Below are 22,249 nucleotides of genomic sequence, written 5' to 3'. Positions count from 1 at the left end.
CGGGAACATGGCGGGCATACTCCAGCTAATACTACGTCTTGGTTTACAGCATACGCCTTTGATATTTGACATCCGTGTTATGGTCAGTTGACACCTGTGAAAACAAGGTATGCGCTGACCAGTATCACTTTACCATATGGCGGGCTCATGTGAGATCATGTGTTTTTTTAAAGTTGACTGCTGGCCAAGTAGTTGTTTCCGATTTGATTGTGGGCTCATGCCAGGTTAATTTGTTGTAATTAGGTCGGGTTGTTCGGAAATTGGGTTAACGCTAATCCACCGAAGTATAATCGTCTATACAAGTGTTTCTCACTGTTTTAGGGGCAGGGATTGAGATTATTCAAAATCAAGTCAGAAGGCCAAAGATATAAACAGAATACCTTACAGCTAAGTTACAAAACTCAAATCAAAATTATCGCTTATCCTGGGTTAGCTTAATCGGGTTTTGAACAAAACGGCCACGAGCTCCGCTTTTAGGCTTGGTTAAATCTTTATGTTATTATTTAAATATTGTGAGATTCTCATCCAAGCATTTATAACCTCTAAGTTGGATTATTGCAATTCCCTTTTGTCGGGTCTTCCGAAAAACCAGATTCAGAGATTGCAGCTAGCAGTATGTTCAGAACACAGCCGCGCGGCTCCTCGCTGCATGGAACTCGGAAGCACTATCATATCACGCCTGTGTTTCAAGAGTTACACTGGCTGCCAGTGGCCGAGAGAATAGATTTCAAAATTTTGCTTTTGGCCTTTAAATCTATTAATGTTCTTGCCCTTCCTTATTCAAACGAACTGTTACAACCATATGTTCCTGCTAGATCATTACGCTCCTCCAAAAAATCTCTACTTTGTACTCCTAAATGTAATCTTATACAGACACAGCATTTTTCGTATATTGCTCCAGTTTTATGGAACTCGCTACCAGACAATATAAGAAACTGCAGGTCGCTGGCGACATTTAAATCTAAGCTAAAGACTTTTCTTTTGAAACGTATTTTTTTATTTTTTATCTATAAGTTATTTTAATTAGTATAATTTCGAGAGGTGAATATAAGAATGGGACATTCTGATTGGTCGAAAAGCTCATTATATGACGCTATATTCACAGGTAACAGGTGCTCTCTTTTGCCTGAAACAGTTCTAAATACCGTGTTATTATACAGTTTGTTCTGTATTCTCAGTGGCTATAGTCTTTAAGCATACAGAGCTGACGCCATTTCTATAGACAGTAGAGCCCGTTTATGGTTTTATGCACGTGTGCTGCGCGTCACTCGCCTCACGAGCGATGGCGGGAGAGAGATTCCACATTCCGCAAGGGATACACTGATATAAAGCTTAAAAATTAATGAATTATTAATGATTTTATTAAGTGTAAAATGGAAGAATTACTGGATCCGGTTTTTGCATGATTTTGAAATTAGCAACGGCTCCGTTTTTTATCCGTCCCAGCCCGGGATAGGCAAAGAGAAGAACCCTATCAATTTCACGCATAAGACGGAGGGAGGCAGCGTGGCTGAGTGGTTAGGGCGCCGCAGACTTGAAATCCCGAGGTCGCGGTTTCAAGTTCCGCTGTGATAACTTAGCTGGAGTTCCGCTAGATTTGTTTCTCGGTAGACCCTACTTCAACTCTTGAGTCATGCTTGTAAATAGTTTATTGGTCTGCCTTCCGCCTATTATTATGAAGCCTATTATTTTTACTCCAAATATTTCTTTCTTTCAGTTTAAGCTAGAGACATGCCTGCCAACTTGCGGATCGACCACAATAAACATTCAACATTTAACGTTTAACAGACTGTTTACCACCCCCCAACAAAATTGTTATGATACACAATTAAATATAGTTTTATTGTACAGTATTTACAGTTTCATTGTTGAACATACCATTGTGGTACAATGTCATTACAATCCTTGAAAGATACTTAATCACTGAGGTATTCTCTATGGTGGCATACATGAAGCTTATGGTAACCTTATTGTTCTCTGTTTATTGTCACATGATTAGCCACGTGACACTTGGTCACTTGGTCCGCGATTTGAAGAAGTAGTAGGTGACAATGATGACTGTTCGTTGATGGCGTGGGAAAGGAGCGAGATTTGACCATCAATCTTCAATACTGAAGAAATACACTGTAAAAGACAGAAAATGTCGCGACGAGTGGTAGCCTGGTTTTACATCCATTCAAGAAAATATTTTCTCCCTCACGCACTAAGAGGGAGTGAATGGTTTTAAGAATTCAGTTGAATTTTGTCTCCACGAACATCAACTAAAACTGACATGACCTCATTTCATGTTATTTCAAAGTCTTTTTTTCCCTATCATCTGCAGACGGTAAACAGTGTTGCCAAGGCAACAAAGACAAGTGATCAATACCCCGTTGCCAGGTTCAACCATCTCATATGAGACACAGGGCGCTTTCCGTTCGGAAATTTCTTATCTGAAATTTCCGTGCCATTTGTTCCTGTTTCGAAATTTTCGGAATTCAGTTTGGGTTGAATGGAAGCGCCTACAATGTTTCAAATAACTTCAATCGCCACAAAGTTCCTTTGATAATGGAAGGCACTCCTCAGCGGTATGTTTTTTTTTTTTCATTACTACAGGTTATTTTTATGGTGCTCTAATGCACAAACAATATGTCGAACTCTAAACCGAGTCGGCCCGAGTCCTCTGATAATAGCTTCAGTCTTCCTTCTCAGTCTAGTTTCAGTCTTTCTTCAAACAAGAAAACGTCTACCGGCCGAATTCATGAGCACTATGTAAAACCTCTACCAAAGTAGGCTGTCGTAGATAGGTTTGCCAATGTTACTTCGATCCAATCAAAGAGGGTAGATGCGTCAAGATACTTGGAATCGCGTGCATCAATAAATCAGTCGAATGTCGTCTTTAGGAGCTGTCATGTCTACTACGATTCGTCGCAATTCTTTAGGTCAACGTTGTCACTTAAAAGTAATGCCCTATTTCAAAATAATACCGTCTCAGATGGCATGTCACAGGAGGTTTTGTTAACCCGACGTTTTCCGTTTAGTGATACAGTTGGGATATTCTGATCTGTTTTGCCTGCATACACAAAATGATATCATTCCTTTTGTCCAACTTTTTCCTGATACCGTTTGGCTAAAAGTCAGGTACTTCAAGGCGTCGTTCATTTAATAAACTAAGGGTTGAAGTCTTTCGCCGGTTAGAGAAAATAATCAGCCCCCTACTAGAGATATCGTTAAACAAAAACAAAAAGACTACATGCAATCGGTCCGAGAATGATCGATGAAGAACACTCGAGCTTGCACTCAAGAGCTCTGTGCTAAGTCATCTATAAAATACAAAAAAGGTTAAAAATCATTTAGAGCTTCAGAAAAGAATCTGCATTGAAGAGGAGTGCCTTGCAAGTTGCGAAAGGCCTGACGTTTTATCATGCTTCGACCAAGTGACTTGTCTACTGTATTTTGTCTGTCTTTGACGTCAGTGGTCACAGTCCGTTGTTAGTGGTTCTTCATGTCACAGTGCACGCATCTGTAAGTCAAATTAAAATAAGCATTATTCCTAAGAATAAAGGAGAGAGGTATCTGCTTGGCTTACGTTACAGGGTTTGTTCCACCCCAGCAAAACCAACAAATGAACAGTTTAGACAGAAGGCTAAGTGTTCAGCAGGATTATCTAGGATTAGAAGATTAGAAGAAAAACGAGACAACTGTTTTTAAATACCTCTGTTGATTAAATTTCAAACAGGATTGACGGTTTTTATTTAAAAAAAATATATATCTTAAAAATCATTAACACAATGTATGTAGTGTAATAAACTGTAAAATTAGCTTCTGTGATTGGTGACTATAGCTATTTTCTCAGATTAAATCTAACGTTACATTGTAAACATCATTGCAGATAAATTACGTTTGAAAAAGTCTAAACCATCATTCTACATGTGATTCAAAATCCTGATATTCTCAGTTCCCCTGATCAAACAAGGAGAAGACCTATCCACTAAAAACGCAATTCTTCAAGGGGAATTAACGATAATTTATCAAAACAGCTAGAAAATTTGGATATTTGCCTTTACATTCGTATTTCAGTAATGTTATTACTCTAGCAACTTGACTGAAAACGTTTAGTACGTTCTAGCGTTTATGACATGCTTTTCAAAACATAATGCAAGTTTTGCTTGTCGTTTTTTTTTTCCCGTCGGTCTTTTTTTAAATTTGGAACGAGACACTATTTTGTGCAAAAATAATAAATGTTTCATCACAGCTAACACTCATTGTAAATGCTATTCCTCGATAAGGAGAAACTACATATCGTCGCTAATACCGGGCGACTACAGAACGAGACAAACTAAACAGATCACTGTTTGACGTTCTTGAGAACTGTTTTCAAAATCTTTTGAGCTACAACAAAAGCTGGGTGAGTCTTTTTGAGATAGATAGATTCTCTAGTCTTTAAATTTCAAAATCTAAGGCGGAAACTTTCATAACCTCTTTCATCTTCAGAGTAAACCTTTGAGACAATTAACGCTGTTTAACTTTGAGGTTTGTTTATGGAATTTTTTTGTGTGACAATTTAGATGAAGGTTGTCCGAGTTCATGTGTTACTACTGTTAATTGCATTGAAATTTTATTATTTTAAATTTTTAAAGCCTGGTGCTTTTAATTGTGTAAGTGGTTAAGTAATTCAAAGTTTTGTTTGAGTGGAATGTAGTTAAATTGGTTAATGAAGTTTATTATTTTTGTTCCGTGTGTCACTGCCCCATTTGTAACTTTTCTTATCAAAAATAACTATGCATGCAAATGCTTTCAATTTAAACAACCCGAAAAACTTCACAGGTCTAGCCAAACAAACTTGAAAGCGGTCAATTACAGTATTCATGATTGGTTTAAACGCCATTCACAGAAATGAGTATGTGAGGTACTCAGCTAGACTACTAAAACTCTAGACAGACCAGAGCTGGAAAGTGTACCTGACCACCATACCAAATATTTACTTTGTGTCGGAAAACTGACTGGCAGTTTAAGAGCTATCAAACACCAACCACACACCTCATCACAGGGGGCTGCTTCAAACTTTAAAAACGCTACTCGACTCCCAGTTTGTTTTGCTAGACCTCAAGCTTCTTCGCGAAAAACACTCAAAAAAGTCATAGACACGATATATTCGTTACTTTTAACTTCGTGAAGCTACGTGTCAAGAAATTGAGCGAAGTAGCCATGTTTTCTTTTCCATAACGTATTACGGAAAACTTGAAATTCCTTTATTACGAATTGCATAGCTTGTACTATGCAACGTCTTTGCAGTTTTGAAGGTCACATTGAATCACGTGACCTGTCATTACCTTAACGGCATGCAGAATAGGCACTATGTACGTTGCAGTCTGAGAAGTCGTTCTGTTTTGCCGCCACCTTGTGTTTCACTCAGCCACTCTTTGCAAGGAAACTCATACGTCCGACCATTTTCATCTGTCACTGTCACCTGCAAAACATGGGGAGAAATGAAGTTTGAAGAACCTGAAAGGGGATATCCCTGTTTAAAACGTGAAAACCTTTTGCTCGTTTCCACTCGATCGTGGTTTCATTGTAACCAACATTATATAAATAAATGAATAACTAACTAACTAACTAACTAACTAAATAAATAAATAAAGAAATAAATCATGTTAGATTTAATCTCTTAGTATTTAGTATTTTTTTCCCTCTTATTACACATCGTTTAGTATCCTTTTGCACACGAAATTTTGTCAAATAGCTTTCGAGCTCCTTAGCACTACGTGTATGAATAAGTCATTAACTGACTGACTGATCCATTGAAAAGGTTCGGACACTATTACTCGAGGGGATTTTTCTTCTGGTTCTTTTCAATCATATCCTAGTTTCTTGTACAAACCACGTTTCGTCCATCTTGGAATATCTATGACCGTGGCTTTGATTCACCAATGAGATTCATGTGGCCTGGCTCGAATCCAAACAATCGCCCATTCCCTCTATTAGACGCCCCTGCATGGAATCATGGTAGTTGTATTCATCGAAACAAATATCCAGTCTAAGATGATGAATACAACTACCGCGATTCCCCGCAGGCACGTCTCATAGAGTAAATTGGCTATTGAAGGTGCAAAAAGCATTTCTGGTCTCAGCACAGCTCTCTGCTTCTTCAGAGAAATGGCCTCTTGAATAAATTATGAATTCCATACAAGTGTAATCTCGCACCTTTTCCAGGAACCAGCTTGGAGTTGATCCTGAGTTATCGTGTAGAATTCTAACTTGCCTCAGCTTACCGAGGTCAGGTAATACGAGAGTGTTTGTATCATTTCTAAGAAGAAGAGAGATTAAACAACATCATATAAAATGCATGACCAATAAAACATGAACACATTATTCTGTATTGTGGTCATTCAAACGAGATATCAACTTACTTTCCCCTTGTAAAATGTTTAGTGTCCAGTTTTCTGAATCCCGAATCGCCTTTCTCCCCATATAAGGTTATGTATACTTTAGCGTCTGTGTCAGCTCCATCGATGTCACCAGTTGAAGTAGTTATAGTGTAATTAGTACCTGAAGATAGAATAGGTAGGTTACACGACATGCCAGCAAAAACGTGAGCCTTAGAAAATTTCAAAACTATGAAACAGTTTGTATCATGCTGGAGTGGAAACTCGAAATTGAAATGACTCAGAAAATGACTCGAACATCATCACTGGCTCAGAACACGAAAATGGCAAAACCATTATGTCTTAATGATGGGGCATTGTCACTTTTTAAACTGGGGATTATTTCGTGGTAAAGCTCCCTGGAGTTGTCCCTATAAGATTAATTTCGGTTGACTAACCACGCCGCAGTTTTTTGATGCAATAAAAACTTACCTAAACCAAAGAAGTAGACCATATTTGTAGAATTACCACCACAGTTCTCTTTGTCATTTCCCTTGCACGGCATGTTACAGAGAGCCTCATCTGCTTTGCCATACTTTCCATAGCGATGCCCGCAAAAACACTTGTCAGCGTCCTGAAGTCCAAAGTATGAGTATCCTTTTTCTTCCAGTGCGCATGATCGTACGCAGTCTTCCTGAGTGACGGATTTGACTGTGGCTCTGTCCGGCAGATCATGTTTTACAATCTCGTCCTTGTAACAGCCGACCTTTTGGAAAAGTAAGAGCACGTCTTCTTTCTTTTCTTCTGGTAGGTTTTCTGTTGTTTGAATTTAAAGAAAAGCCTTTATTAATCTTTATTTGCTAGAATTGTGAGAACTACATAGAATACTACTGACATTATTAACTTCACTATTATTTGACTAAAAAAAAAACACAATTAGCGACTTTAAAATCGAGAAGAAATCAGGGGTATGTTTCATCTCGAACTCGCTTGTTGGACCATTTTCGGGGACAACATGGCTTCCAATGTTTTTTCCCTAAAATCTGCAAGAGAAGACTCACCACAGTTTTTTTCTCGTTACCTCAGTTGCGAATGTGTACAACGTTTGTTGTTCCCTCGAAAATTCCATAGTCAAATACCTTTATTTCGCAATGCCACCTCGGATTTCCCAACTTCAAAGTTTAAAAAAAGGAATGGAAAACTCACCAATCAGATTTAAGGCACTGGCATTCTTTTGATAATCCTCATTTCTGATCTTCAGTTCAGGTTTAGGAATTTTTGCCTTCTTTACGATAGGATTCTCAGCATCTGGCTTGGAAACTGGAATTAAACACCGAAATCAACACCTTAGTTTGTATTCCTCTTTCAATAATATTATCTCACGACTTGTATGCTCTTCTTTACAATACAGGCGTGCAATTGAGGCGTTCTTTTACAAAGAACGCCTCAATAAAAGGTATTGCCTAGGTTACTCAAACTCTTGTTAAATTACGTTAACACTTTGGACAACCATTCACTACTTATCTTTACAATGGAACTCACTTTAAAATTAAAGATTCGAAGATCCACAAATTTGTTTCGGTATATTTTCTGTGAACATCTGACATGTTTTTCTTGTTGTGCACGTGATTCTTTTGGCGGAGGGGAGAGGAAACTGCTTTTTTGGAGAATTCAAAAGAGGGCGCCTTTTTCAAGGTTTTAAATGTTGTAATGCTTTCAGTAAAATTTAAAAGTATGCAGGCAATTACCTTGACAGTTCCGTCCTGTAAAATCAGAAGTGCATTTGCATCGGTAGCCATCCATCCTCTTATTATCCCGGATGCACTTGGCGCCATTTTCACATGGTTCTGGGTCGCACTTGTTCCCTGAAATTTTTTTTAACTCTCATTTATAATTAAGTCTAAACAAAATTTTATTTTTGTCTGGGTATTTTCTATTAATCGTGTTTTGATAGGCTGACTCTCTGCGCAAGAGTCTTTTAAATCTCCTGCGATCCTCGTCTTAGAGACGGTTAAGATAACTCTTACCTGAAGTGGACTCTGATCCTGTAAAGATATAAAAAGAATGTTATTAACTCAGTTTACATGTTGTATAATAAGGTTCTTTCGTGAAGAGGTAGGTTATACTCAGTCCGTCTCTTCTTAGTTACTGCCCTTGTGCGCTGTTTTTCAGTACTCCCTGCAAGTTTTGCAACTTTCTCAAGTAGTTAAAAGGATGAGATCGCTGCCCAGTGAAACCCTCCTTCAAATTCGCTTTTTATGACCTGCTTCAATCTTGGCGAGTAAATGTATATTTCTGGCTATAACTTAACGCCAAAAAATGTTAATGAAATATTTCATATTAAGAGAAAATATCATATACATTGACTCAAGACTTGGCTCGCTGTTGACCTAACTGATGAAATTAAGTAACGTTCCTGACAGTCCATTTCTATAATTGTCCGTGGCTCTAGAGGCCAAAGCCACCTCTAGTATCCTCTAGATCTGTCTTCTGCTACTTAATGCCATTATGTTTAATTATGTTTTAAGACAAGTCTTTTTGTGTGGTAAGATCACTCAAAGTAGTGAAAGCTATTCTCTTGAATAATATATCCAAGTGATCTTTCCAGTCGACCTTGCTTTATTGCTTTTGTTACTAACCCTGAATCTCGTCATCAGCCTCTTCGTCCTTGTCATATTTACCGGCATTGTGTGAAATATCCACGGCACTTGCTGCAAATAAAATGTAACTGAGAAGCTATTGATTCTGCACAACAACAACAACTTTCTTTATATCCCACTTTTACTACAAAATTTTAACTAAATAATCCAAAAAGTTAAAAGGGCTTACGGGCTATCCAAAATAACTATTAAGGGCTAGCAAAAAGGATTAACAAGACAAAGGTTAGCGAGAAACCACAGAAGACCTTTTCACAGCAAATTAATTAGAAAGAATATTTGGAGAGCTGTATAATGGTGGTTTTTTACGTGACAACATAACGGCGTATTAAAGTCATGTTGTCACGTTTTCGGCCCGGAATTAACTGTTGTCTAGTTCCAGGTTGGTCTTTTAGACGCACCAACGGTTTAGGTAATGAGGAACGCTCAAAAAAGAACAACGACGTCACTGAAACGAGAGGCGAGATAAGAATGTCTGTTTATGCATTATACAGGAAATTAACTCACAATCTAAATCATGAACGTCCCAGTCTCCTGAGGCTGAGCCATCACCCGAGTCCAGCTCGTCATCATTTAAGATCTTTGCTGCGTGCGGAAACAAAAAACAAATGTTCTGTGTTATTTGGCGTTGAATTTCAAGCTTATTAGTAGGATTAATTAAAATCGTTGTAAGGATTATTCTTGGTTGGATTATAGAAAAATCCTGGCCTGGGAAATATATAGGCGTTATAGACGATTAATTTATAGGTACATCATGATGGAGATTACAGCAGTTCTTGCAGGAAAAAAATGGCTGCTCCAACATTGAAAAAAGGGGAAAACTTCTAATCTTATCTTAAATTTGATCATAGCCTGCTTCTCTCATTATTCTTCACTCTCAGCTTTCACGCTCATTCGGGATCAAAAAGTCGCAAGAATTTCTTGTACATAAAGCTTTTTAGGTACTACCTTTTCCAAACATTTAGCTGTCTTAATGACAAATGAGTAAAGTTATGAGTGTCATACCTTTGACAGGACAACTCTTAAGGTTTCCAATCTGTTGCTCGTCCAATGCTTTGTTGTAAATTTGTAAGCATGAAATCTTTCCAGTGAACCTCCTCTCGTCTCCATCCCTGGCACCGATCCTGATTGGATACTGGGTAGCAAGTTTAATCTGACCGATATTACGACTCTTTACCATCTTACCATTGTGCCAAAGTTGCGCTACACCAGTAGTGTTGTCGTATGTTGCACCGACCTGATTCCACTCGTTCAGCTTGTAGGAAAAAACAAAAGATCTCATTCAGCATGTCTCTTGCGTTCACAGCAGAGAAAAAGCATATAAACGCAATTTATAAACGTAGAGTCGCAGAGGCAATATATTTATCATTAGTCATCTTATCAGCGGTTTTTGTTACTGTGTATGCATATCAGGTTCATTTTGCGCTTATGATTGTTTGACATCTTTAAACAAAGCTCCTGAAACGAAGACAGTCTTAAACTCTTTTTTTTTCTTAAGGCCGGGAAGAAATTATGTGCTTCATTGCGCAGCTGGTTACGAGCTTTTACGAATCATTTTGTAGCATCTCAGGTCTTGTAACTTCTCTTTTCATCGCAGCCATCAGGAATCGAAATTAATCCTAATCAGTTTTTTGAAATAATAATAAAACAACTGCCTGTGCACTTTTTTGAGACTAGAGATTTACTCATGGTCTTGGCCCTTCAGCACTCTGAGCTTCAAAAACTTTATACGCGTAAAGAACTTCAGGGAAAGAAAAGTGACCCTGCAGTATCCCCAAATTGTGGAAAGATGCAAGATTGCGACCGCGTACCTGTAACACCCTCGACGCAATTGGCTTATGGAAAACTCCATTACGATGCACAAATCGCACAAATAGCTCAGTGGACTCAAACTGCCAAAGATGGACTCCCCAACCATGTGTTTTGTAATTTAAGATGGGTCCCCCACTACCGGTGGGGTAGACGTTAGCGAGGATTGTCATGGAGTTCTGTGTGTCCAGCTTGCCGTCATTAGGAATCTCCACAAATGAATCTGCCGTACCTTTGAATTCGAAGGCTTCATCTTCATTGTCTGTTCAGCAAGAAGAGTGTATTGTCAATATCAACTCTTGAAAATTTTGCCTTTGAAAATGGTTACATATTAAACTGTTTAACAATAAGTAGAACTCTTAAAGGGGCTCAGTCACAGTATTTTGAGTTATTTTGGACTCGCACAAAATTACATTTAAATTGAAGGAAACCTGAAAATAGTAGTTTACTAAATAAGAAAACTACCAAAGATATAACGGTAAACCATAAAGGAACAAAGATAGCTAAGGGTGGAGAAGATCCTCGTTCATTACAAACGACGAACTTGAAAAACTGAGGCATAAATTTCAAAGATACGCAAACCGTGACGTAGCTCCTGTGGACCGATTTTCAAATTTGAAACGGGTTTTGTTTCAGTAAAAAGCCATCTTTCATTTGCCGTGCGTGAAAATTAGGAAGGCCGGTTTAGATGGTCTGAAAATTGCTTCTGAAAACGGTCCCCATACAAAAAATGGCCAATTTTTGCCCATTTTCAAGAGCAAAAAGCTACTCCTTATACCTCATATATCAACTTACTTAACGGCTTAAATTGAAGATTCAACCTTCTTCTTCAAAAAGCCGCGCGTGAAAGTTGAAGTTTTAACTCCTGGAAACCAGAACAGTAAGTTTTATCAACGCTATTGGGCCAATTTGGACCCTTTCTTCTCTTAATCAGGGCATTTCACGACACGCAAACATTCAAATTTGCCGCTTCGCCGGTCATGAATAATTAATAATGTCCAGGCATTCTACCCGATGATGTAAATATCAAGAAAACAACGATTTATGCTCGTTAGTTTCGGGTTCAGTATGTGACCTAATGATGGAAGAAATTAAAAAAGCGCAAAAACCTTTCAATAGTAAGCTTGCTCGTTTAGTTTCACAACAAGAAAACACATCTTAGACAGCACTGGAAGTAACTAACAGTCCGTTGGTATCAAACCTTTCCTTGCTGCAGCCTTGTGTACTGCTCAAAAGGACTGCACATCTTTATTCAAACTGTTACAGTTCTACTCTTGGGATAATCCAGGTGTATATCGAACACGACCAAACATTCATCAAAGTCACAGCTGCTTGGACCATTGTTACCAATAACTCTATAATTAAGTTGAAGAATAACCCTTACCATCAGGGCCCGTGCTGAGGTCCACATTACTGAGTACTCCATTTTCGTGGTTAGGTCCTGCATCCTTAGCACCAAATGCTTTGTTTAGTGGATACAAACCAACTGGCTTGGGTATAGCTGCAAAAATAACGACAAACAGCACTGAGACAGCTCTTACTATCTTTTTTCACTTAATTGCTCTCCTCTTAGTGTCGTAAGGTTGTCCAATTCTAAGATGACTTGTAAAAAGAGAGCTCTCTTGATAACGATTCCATTAGTCCGACTGAATGATATATATAAAAATGCCACGCGAGAAGTCGTTCAATCCTTTATATTCACATCATTCGGAATAACCGTGACGGTGTCGAATACTGAAAAATGTTCGAGCCAGTGGCAAACAATCATACACATTTTGACTGACAACGTCATCTCCTGGCCAGAGCTACTTCATACCTAGAAAACTGACACCAGATTAAGCAAATGATCGGTTTTATGAATGATGGGTCTGTGTTTGGTGGCGCTAGATTCAACTACTCCACGATTAGTAAATAGCCAGCTGGTCAGCCTATCACCAACTGGGATTTTTAACAAGTTTATGTTCAATTTTCAATATTTGTTTGCTTATTTCAGTGTCCCCAATTAGTACAGTAGTGCTAAACACCTCGACACTCAATAAAGTGATTTAATTTTTTAATTTTTAACAAGATGCCATCCTCACATGCGAAATGAGTACAAACCTTCTTCCTCTGAAGATGGCCCAGGACCAGTTCTTCCATCTGCGGAAACATTTATTCACATAAATAAGAACTTACAATAACCAGATTACACACTGCGATTTTCACCACAATATGTTTTTCGTTTGGTCATTTCTTTTTATTCACATTACATTCTTTCGCATCTAAAAAGTCCCGTGCCGCTTTGTCCCGGGCTTATTTAAGGTTGGTTTAAAATGTATTGAAATTTGAGAACGTCAAGGGATTTTTGTTTGCATTTAATTACTGGTGCAAATGTTCTCTCACCATTCACTGTCCACTAATCGAAAGCTTTTTAGGTTAAATGACATGCATCTTTCGAACACCATAAACAGAGCATTAACGCTTTCCCCTTTTATCTTGGCAAAATATTTTTCTTTGATATCATTCATAGCCTTTAGTTTATCATTCCTCTTTCTTTCATTATTGATAATGCACGATATATGTTGCGATGTTTCCTGATCGATAGATTATGCCTTGATATTCATCTTCCTAGTCTACTGTCACTCACCTGGTAACCGCCAGCTCAAATGTACTCTTTTGATTGGTCCCTCAAAATGACCACTAGGAAGCTCGACTGCCACTGATGCACAGTCAGCCAGCTTATCTGCCTTCTGATATGCCTCGAGGTAATAATATTTACCTTTCTTCAGGTGAATACGTTCAGACTTCTGTTCCGGGAATCTTCAGAAAAAACAACATCCAATATTATTCCCTAGTCATTGCTATTTCGACGACCTATATAGCATGGTAACCCGTCAACCAATACTGAACTAATTATTTGTAAAATGAGTGGATCTGATAGCTTCTTCACATTAAATATTACGATACTAATTATGATAATCCATTTTCGCATATTCCAAAATATTATCCAGTTTCACAAAATGGTGTTTACTAGCCGAAATTGCTTAATTGCCGACGTTTGCACAGCTGAAGGGTCCAAATTACCCTTGCATCTCACATCTTCGAAACTCCTCATCAATGATATTCTCGTCAAAGTGATATTTACCTGAATATCGTTGCAAGGTTTGGCAAAAGATATCAAATACAATTTCATCTCGCGTGAACTAAAAAAAAACTTTTGAAATTTCAGTTTAATGGACAAGTATTAACGTTTCTGTTGTAATATAGAACTACCGTTTTTAACTTACTAAGATATTTCTTCGGAAAACCTTTTTCTAGACTTACTGATTGTCTTTCTCTTAAGGAAAACACATATTCGCTAGCAAACATGAGACTGCACTAAGTAAATTACAGATCGGGTCATTTCTCTTGAAATGTGACGGCGCCACTCTTTTCGTTCTGAGTGAAATGATCTATTTTCTCCGGTAACAACCAAACTTGTAATTTAATGGCTGCAAGGATTAATTCATATTGAAGAACCTTTGCAGCTTTGAATCCCCACTTCTGCCGCCAATCGAAAAGGTAAATATTGCAGTTTATTTTTTTTTGATATTTTTTGTCTTTTGTTCTCAGATGAATGCTATTTTGTAGGTCAGATTCTGGTTTCTAGGTAACAAGCGATATCAGCAAGCATGTTTCTCAGCATACGGTCACAAAATTTACTACTAAAACATACTTAGCATCTCATTAACCTATTGGGTCCTTATCGAGGTTTTTCATGTGTGATAAATGGTAACGAATGACGTTTAAGATTTGTCAACTATATTTATCTAGAAAGCAAATAAGAAAAACAAAAGGTAAACAGTACATGTCCCTACATTGAGATAACAGCAGGCTCACATGCGAAAAGAAAATTGACTCGCATCGAGCATGAATATTTCTCACGAAATGTTGATTCAGTTTTAATTTCTTATTGAAGAAAAGCTAATGGATATGGATGTAAGGAAACTCAACTCTCGTTACGCAGGAGGGAAAAAGTTCTATACGCGAGCGAGCCAAGAAGAAGAGAAATGTTTTCCAGCAATAACAAATAATTATCAGTATGAAAGACAGAGAAAAACAGAAACGTCCTTCCGCGATCGAAGTCAGCAAGAAACCAAGACAACCCTAAAGCAAGAAAAGAAGGCATTTCGTCTGCCCCGTATAAGTGTTAAGAGAGAATCCTTCAGCATGTGCAAAAGATGTTACTCTCATGCTAATCTTTGCACTTCCTCAAGTAACAATTTTGATAGCAACACATCACCATTTAACTCATTTGCGGCGAAAAAGGTCAACTTTCATGGCACTGTGAAGTTTGCTGGAGCTGCCGCTAACTCGAGAAGCAGTCAAAGGCTCTTACAGTCATTACGGATAGTCGATCTAAACATAAGCGAGAATAAACCAAGTTTTCAGCGGGAAAATAGCCTGAGGATTTGCCCTATGGAGCTATTCCCCAGACACACAAGGAAAGCTATCAAGAGCCATCCTGTGAAACTATCAAGGCCTGAGCTACAAGCCACATATCCTACACTGAAACTCGCACCTATCGATAAAAACGCAATTTTTGCTTTATCACCGTCACTGTCTTTAAGTGTCGAGTCCTTGGATTCAATCATTGGTGGTGCGCTTACGCTCACGCAGCCACCCCCGGACATTCTTTCTTCTTGTTCGCCTTCAGAGATCGATTTTACACCTCCTTCTACTCCTTAGCAAGTGATGGAGAAATACAGAAGATCCAGGACGCTCGCGATACAAGTCACTAATTCAAAATAGTTGCATAGATCCTCAAGATTACATGTCATTACGTAACATTGAATTCACCTGAAATTTAGGTTCTGAAATTTAGTTTCTTTCAGCTGAATCTGAATTTGACTTGACTGAATGTTCTCAGATTTGGCGTTCAGTCATTTCGATTGAATTTTGGGATATTGTTTCAACGGAAACGTGAATAATGCACGGGACGAACACTACAGAACCTTGAAGACAGTTAAATGACAGTGAGATTTAACAGAATTTTGCTATTCTGTTTCTTCACACTGATCGCCTGGTAGTCGTGCATTTTTCGAAGAAAATTCCAAGAGTTGTACTATTTTTTTTTTAATTCGAGGAACAAAACTAATTGAAGCGAAAGGAAATAACTCTTTATTCTCCTCGATATGCAAATTTAGAAATATGCCATTGCAGGTGCTTGTGTTGTGTATTAGAAAAAAACAACATGCACAACCGGAGAAAAATACATAATCACGAAAACGCAAATTTAATGGACTTACGTTGTGTTTCCACTGCAGGATATTTTCAAATGTGTTTCCATTGTGAATCAATTAATCTTAACGAAAAGGCGGCAGAACAAATGATTTTTGTGATCACATTATAGCAAAATTGGGCAGAAATCCATGTCCCGCCAGACGGGAGTACATAGTATTTTGGAAAATATCTGTTCGAGTAAAAGAAATAACCATTCAAGGTTTTTTGGTTTCATGCTCAAAGACGAAGTGACGCTAAGGAAACTGCTTAAAATCAAAAAGGAAAACTAAAACACTAATGATTACGGTTTAGCGGTTTTCGTTTGAAGTTTTAGCGGAGATGCGATTCTAAGTTTGTTTCGTACCTATATCGTTTACGAGGTGGTCGGACAAAAACAGGATTAGAAAAACATTGTGATCAACTTCCGTAAAAATAGAAACAACAGCTCGCCATCACATCTTTGTGGCACATAGAATACCTAATTAACATTCACTCAAACGGTGTTTTTTTGTAGTTCCATAAATTTCAAAGCCAAAAGGCGATATTTAGGCATATTGACCTGTGTGCCAATATCTTTCACAGCGTTCATTGTTTGCAAGCAAACAAAATTGACACAGTCGTGATATTTTTATTTTTGTGAAGAGGATTGTCCATTATGTTTGTTGGCGAGAGAACATATTTTTAGACCTGCAGTTTCCTTTTCGATCAAAACGTTTGTTTTTCTTTCATTCTCAGAGCAAACGTATTTGAAATTTGGACATTCAAGTCGCTTTTAATGAACTGTGCACTGATAAATGTGACGCCATTTCAGCAAAAACTAAAATAAAAGCTCTTTTAATTTATAGATAGTAAAAGTCTTATCATTTTTTGTTAAGTGCGCATTTTTTTTTTTTAAATTTAAAGATCATTTTGGTTTTATGACTGAGAGACCCTGAACTGGTTCTCTTACAGCAAAAAAGATTTCTTCTTTTCTTTACAGAATGAGATCAATTTTGATATTGTAGAAGGAGCCTTTCAGATATACGAGTCTTTCGTCTAATTTGTTTGTTGATCGTGCGTGGGAAGACACAAAGTGGACGAGTGGATTAGATAAGAAATTACGGTAGCTTGTAAGATACCGTTACCATAGTTACTGAATTAATCGAACTAATTATGCAGGCATTACTGTTTTTTATTTCTAACTTTCTCCTTCCGATGTATTAAACTTAAAAAATCCTTTCAGTTTAGTCATTGAAATCTCTAATTTCAGCACAATTGGTTTTATAAGCTCCCGAATATGAAGGAAAAGACATAGATGACGAATTAAGTTTGGTTGACCTACAAAGCTTTTGATTTTAATCACAAAATGAAAAGCGAAAAAGGAAAATAATTTCCTTCCTTACCTCCTGCAGAATCGAACAGCTTCAAACATAACTGAGTCAGATCAGGTTTTGTTTTGCAGATTTGTTATTTTATAATACGAAACTGTCTTTCTGTAATGAGAACCAGATGCTCAGAAATTCTGGGATTGAACCTTCCGGTTTTTGCATCAAAACTAATCAAAAAGCGGAGATTGCTATCCCCCTTGATACCAGTCCCTCGCAGCATACATTTTATGCCAGTTTGCATCAAACAGTTATAATCGGAGAGATCGAGAGACAGGCACCGTTAGGTGTAAGTCAAGCACCGCAACGTTAACACACGCAAAACACAGCAGGTGCTGATCTATACCCGTTTCGAGCACATATTTATGAGAATGACTCAGAAACCAAAGAAAGGGGACTTTAGGGTTATTATTATGTGTTATTGGTTATCATAGCTGTTAATTGTGTGCTTTTCTTATATACTCATACATAAATTTATTTATTTCAGACTTCCTTAATAGCGTAGTAATAGCGTTTTTTTCTCTCTCTCTTTTTTTTTTCTTTCTTTTTATGTGTGCCTTTCTGCTATCTTCCTGCCCTGCAATATATTTTCATTTAACACTGATGTCACCTGGCTGCCTGGCTCCGCTAGCCCCTATGGTTATTCCAGGCAGCCAGTACTATAACTTTTATACAGGATATTTTGTACAATTGGTAAATTATGGTATGAGAGAGTACAAATAAAAATTGTTCTTGTGGTTAAGTTTTAAAGTCCAAAGCATTTCCTAGGAGAGCATGGTCCCGGTTCCCACAGAAGCTTGGGCCTTCGGCGCTCATTGTTTCAGAGATCCACCCCCATTTATCCTAGATCCGCGCCTGCCCTAACTATTAGGTCAAGATTTGACACTCGCCATGAACTTTTACTATGAAGCGTGACGAAACTTTACAGATATTTATAGTAATTGCTTGATATGACTTACTTGAGCCATTCGTTATGAGCTGTCCAACCATTTATTGCCACAACTTTCTTCAAGTTCTTCTCTGTCTCGTCTGAACTGAGCCACAATTCTCCAGTGGTGTCGGCAGCCAGGAAAAACCTGGGAAAAGATAAATAGCTTAGACAACTGACAGCATCATTAAAAAAAGATACCTTTCCCCCTTAACGTTTAATTGACAAAATCGGAATGTAATTCCACTGGTAACGACGTAGCTATTTTCGGAAATATGTGTACACATAAGTTTTGTTCACGATGCACCGATAGTCTCATTCATCAGACATTAAGCATCTATTCCAAGAAAACCCTGCCTTTAAACGATCTCTTGTGTCCAATAAACAAAAACGAATAGGGGGATAGAGTATAACGTTGGCCTAGAGTTATATTATATTATTGAACTCTTTGTTTGACAATTTACTTATGAAAATTTGTTCACATTTTTTCGAGAAAATTTTATTTGTTTAAAAACTTGAAAGGTTATGTTTGTCAAAAAAGGTAACAAAATTATCATTGTTGTTGCTATTAGTAACTCAATTAGGATTACTGCTCACCTGTATAGTCCACTCTCTGGCGCCTTGAAGAAACCTCGTATTCTTGAGCCGTAATTATCGTCAACATTATGTGGTGCGTCGAATTTGTCCAACACCTCAATACTTGATGGGTTGTTTGGGAAGTTTGGATTAGAAGTGAGATCCATTATTCTGTAGCCAGGGATGTCTTGCCAAACTTCACGGATTACACCAGCGAATGGATCACCTCGAGAAGAAAAAAACAAAATTGGTTACCAACTGTCTACATGGTACAAAAGTAGTTTACACAGTCTGTTTTAAGTAATTAAATGAATCTTATCTTGTATGCTGTAAGTGAAAATTTTCGATCTCTTCGTTCATTTCTGATTTATGCAATGATCGAAACTGTGCAGAATTTTCTTTTTTTGTGAATTTTGAAAAAAGCCGAAGCGTACTTAATGGATTTCCAATAATGTTACAAAAATTCGTCTAAAGTTAGAAAACTTGAATAGAGAATTGTAGCTCAATAAAAAGAACAAAACATGAACCATCTGAATTAGGTACATACCAGTCCGAATAATTCACCTGCATAAGTGAAACATGCAGAATTGTAATCTAAAATCATCTTTCTTGTCTGTCAGTACATACTAGCATACAGCCTCTGTTATCCCCTTTCCACTTTATTAAAATCTTACAGTTCGTGACGCTATTTACACCGTGAATAAATGACAATCTGTATTTATTCTTTCTTACCCGGCATTCTCCACTGTAATATTTCTTTCGTGATAGGTCTCATGAAGCGACCGCTGGGCAAACGTACCCCAGCGGAGAGTGAGTCGGTTGACTCTGTGCCCTTCTGTAGTCCAACGACGTAGTAATATTTACCAGCCTCTAATGTAACAGATTTGGAGCTTTGGCCGGCATATCTATGGAAAGCGCAAAAAAAAAAGGAGACAAAATTTATTGATTAAGGTTCTCATTGCCTTATTGATTAAGGCTTCTTGTTGCTCTTGCTTTGAAAAGGTGACCGTGGTTTTCTTACAAAAAAAACAAACAACAAAAAAAACACCCTTGCTGATAGCTTGATTGCATCGTTGCATCTCGAATTTGGATATTCTCATTAGAAGCCCTACTTGAAAGTTCCTTCTTCAATTTGCCCTTGCCACTACCACACGTCATTGATATAATTATAGGGAGTGAAGTACAAATAGAGCGGTTTTCAACTGAGTGTCGTAAAACCAAATCAAACCAATCTCTTACCAATCAGACTACTCAGCCAATCTCAAACCGTAGTAAAACCAAAACCAAAGTAATTACCTGATTACTTTCGACACTCAATTTAAAATCGATTTATAGTAACACAACTTACTTGTTCCACTGGTTGTGACCGGTTGCTTGATCTAGAGAAATCAGTTTAGTCAGGTTTTGCTGGCTCTCTGTACTACTCATCCACAGTTCACCGCTCTGTGACCCGGACATGTAGAAAGTGTAGTTCCCAGTTTCCGGAGCCACGAAGTATCCTTTCACCCTACTACCGTAGTCTTTGTCAATGTCAAAAGGAGCGTCGAAGTTTTCAATGATCTCAATAAGCGAGGGGTCGTTAGGGTAGTAGGGATCGTCTTTGAGTTTGTTGATTGATTTTCCGGGCAGCTCTTTCCACACTTCGCGAATAAGGCCTGGGTATGGCATCTCTGTTACAAAAGTAGGAAAGAAGCGTAAGTGGTTACATTGCAATCTGAGGTGGAACTTGGACAGTCATAAGGTCACATTAAGCAACTATTAGGCTCAAAACATTTTTTAAGCGACATGGAGTATACAGTTAGTACACACTGATTCGCCAAGAAGGAGACAATTGACTACCATACCTAATTTTCTTAATTTCTTTTTGTATCGGTATGACACCACAGCAAACAAAATTACAAAGTATTTTTTTTCATAACAGTAGCTCAGTGAATCTCTTGTTGATAAGGCGGAGACATTTTGGGACTAAAATAACAGCTGACTCCTTCAAAATACGTTTGAATTTTTTTTTATGTATATACTGTGACACTAACTCTTTCCACTGAATATTTTCTCGACATCTTTCTTCTCAAGGAACCTCGGGAAGACTGCGAGAGAGCCAATGGAGAACTCTGCTGGGGAGTAGTCGGGTCCAACATTCTTACGACCGACAATAAAGTCTGCACTCTCGGTCACCAAGTCACGTGGTACGCTCTTAGGAGTCTTGGTCCAGCCTCGGAACTGACTGTCAGTGTAAAGCCAGAGACCGTCAGATAGACTCCAACTCAGAACGACACGCTGCCATCTGGAAATGAAGGAAAAAAACACCTTGCTTGTGAGTAAACTTGGCAGTATCAAAAAATATAGTTAACCAACATATATACACATGGTTAAAATGTTAGTTACAAGAGAACGATAAGGTTACATTTGCAGTTACAAGTTAATGCAGTTGAATACTAAGGAAGTAATGTCCTATAGTGCCAATAAAAAGTGTAAAAACAAGTTCTAAGAGATTTTTACAGTAGCTATTACCTGACAGTAAAAATAGACGTTCTAACTGTCCAAGTCAGAGTGTCCTCATCAGTACTCATGGCAACACTGAAGTACAAATTATTGTTAAGGAGATATGCAGACAGGCCTCTGGTTCCCTTCTTATGGCCACCGGAGTCCAAAATGTAATGAGGCTCTTTGTAAGTTCGTACAACCTGTAACATGCACAAATACAACTACGTTGAATCAACAAATTTTGAATAAGTGAAACTAGGGTTAATCCTCGAGTTTCTATGTGCAGGCCGTTTTACATTAGGCAATTTAGAGCTGTTTCTTCAAGCACGTTCTATCAATAAAGGAAACTGACTGTTATGCTTTGATTACTTCAGAACCATCCATCTTGTTGTGTGGAGGCACGGTGGCCTCATGGTTAGTGAAATCGCTTCTGGATCAAGCGGTCCGCTTTCCAGCCCTGACAAGGACATCGCGCCGTGTTTTTGAGCAAGACGCTTTGCTCTCAAAGTACCTCTCTCAACCCAGGTGTGTGAATGGGTACCGGTGAATTTAATGCTGGGAGTAACCCTACGATGTACAAGCATCCCATCCAGGGGGTAGTAGAAATACTCCTAGTCGCTTCATGCTACAGAAATTGGGATAAGCTCCGGCCTCATGGGCCACTTGGCAGGTATGCAGACTTTATCTTTTTACCATCCATCTTGGAGTGTAAGTTTCAGCACGAATTAACAATTGTTAAGGGCATCAATGGTGAAAAATTCTTATAGTCTTTTAAACGCTTAGCTGTTTATCAACTTGGAGTTGATAAAGGTAAATTAACCACCGTAGCAAAGTTGTGAAGGTAAG

At 38.0% G+C, this 22,249-nt stretch overlaps 2 protein-coding genes across 7 annotated transcripts in view; one reads left to right on the top strand and one right to left on the bottom strand.

Moving 5' to 3' along the window:
* Nucleotides 1-1,823: 1,823 nt before the first annotated feature.
* Nucleotides 1,824-22,249, bottom strand: part of LOC110043694 (uncharacterized) — a 56,482-nt gene continuing 36,056 nt past the window's right edge. For all 6 annotated transcript variants that reach the window (XM_089297825.1, XM_089297823.1, XM_089297827.1 and 3 more), the window contains 21 exons: nt 21,431-21,603; nt 20,953-21,203; nt 20,268-20,589; nt 19,652-19,824; nt 18,941-19,145; nt 18,375-18,491; nt 13,437-13,609; nt 12,911-12,949; nt 12,195-12,311; nt 10,813-11,072; nt 10,007-10,256; nt 9,509-9,586; nt 8,984-9,055; nt 8,372-8,389; nt 8,093-8,209; nt 7,551-7,664; nt 6,837-7,160; nt 6,390-6,528; nt 6,184-6,286; nt 5,313-5,449; nt 1,824-3,502 (listed from right to left, as the gene is read on the bottom strand). In XM_089297825.1, the coding sequence (XP_089153951.1) occupies nt 5,336-5,449; nt 6,184-6,286; nt 6,390-6,528; nt 6,837-7,160; nt 7,551-7,664; nt 8,093-8,209; nt 8,372-8,389; nt 8,984-9,055; nt 9,509-9,586; nt 10,007-10,256; nt 10,813-11,072; nt 12,195-12,311; nt 12,911-12,949; nt 13,437-13,609; nt 18,375-18,491; nt 18,941-19,145; nt 19,652-19,824; nt 20,268-20,589; nt 20,953-21,203; nt 21,431-21,603 (3,159 nt within the window). In that variant the 3' untranslated portion in view covers nt 1,824-3,502; nt 5,313-5,335. The remainder of the gene's footprint in view (nt 3,503-5,312; nt 5,450-6,183; nt 6,287-6,389; nt 6,529-6,836; nt 7,161-7,550; nt 7,665-8,092; nt 8,210-8,371; nt 8,390-8,983; nt 9,056-9,508; nt 9,587-10,006; nt 10,257-10,812; nt 11,073-12,194; nt 12,312-12,910; nt 12,950-13,436; nt 13,610-18,374; nt 18,492-18,940; nt 19,146-19,651; nt 19,825-20,267; nt 20,590-20,952; nt 21,204-21,430; nt 21,604-22,249) is intronic.
* LOC110043696 (uncharacterized) lies at nt 14,518-18,153 on the top strand. The gene has a single exon (XM_020749182.2). It carries the CDS (start codon nt 14,756-14,758, stop codon nt 15,515-15,517), a length of 762 nt encoding a protein of 253 aa, XP_020604841.2. The 5' UTR covers nt 14,518-14,755; the 3' UTR covers nt 15,518-18,153.

Source organism: Orbicella faveolata, unplaced genomic scaffold, assembly GCF_042242905.1.
Source record: "Orbicella faveolata isolate gen_17 unplaced genomic scaffold, um_ofav_v1 contig_1, whole genome shotgun sequence".
NCBI classification, from domain to species: Eukaryota; Metazoa; Cnidaria; class Anthozoa; order Scleractinia; family Merulinidae; genus Orbicella; species Orbicella faveolata.
This window is presented reverse-complemented; position numbering and strand designations above follow the sequence as displayed.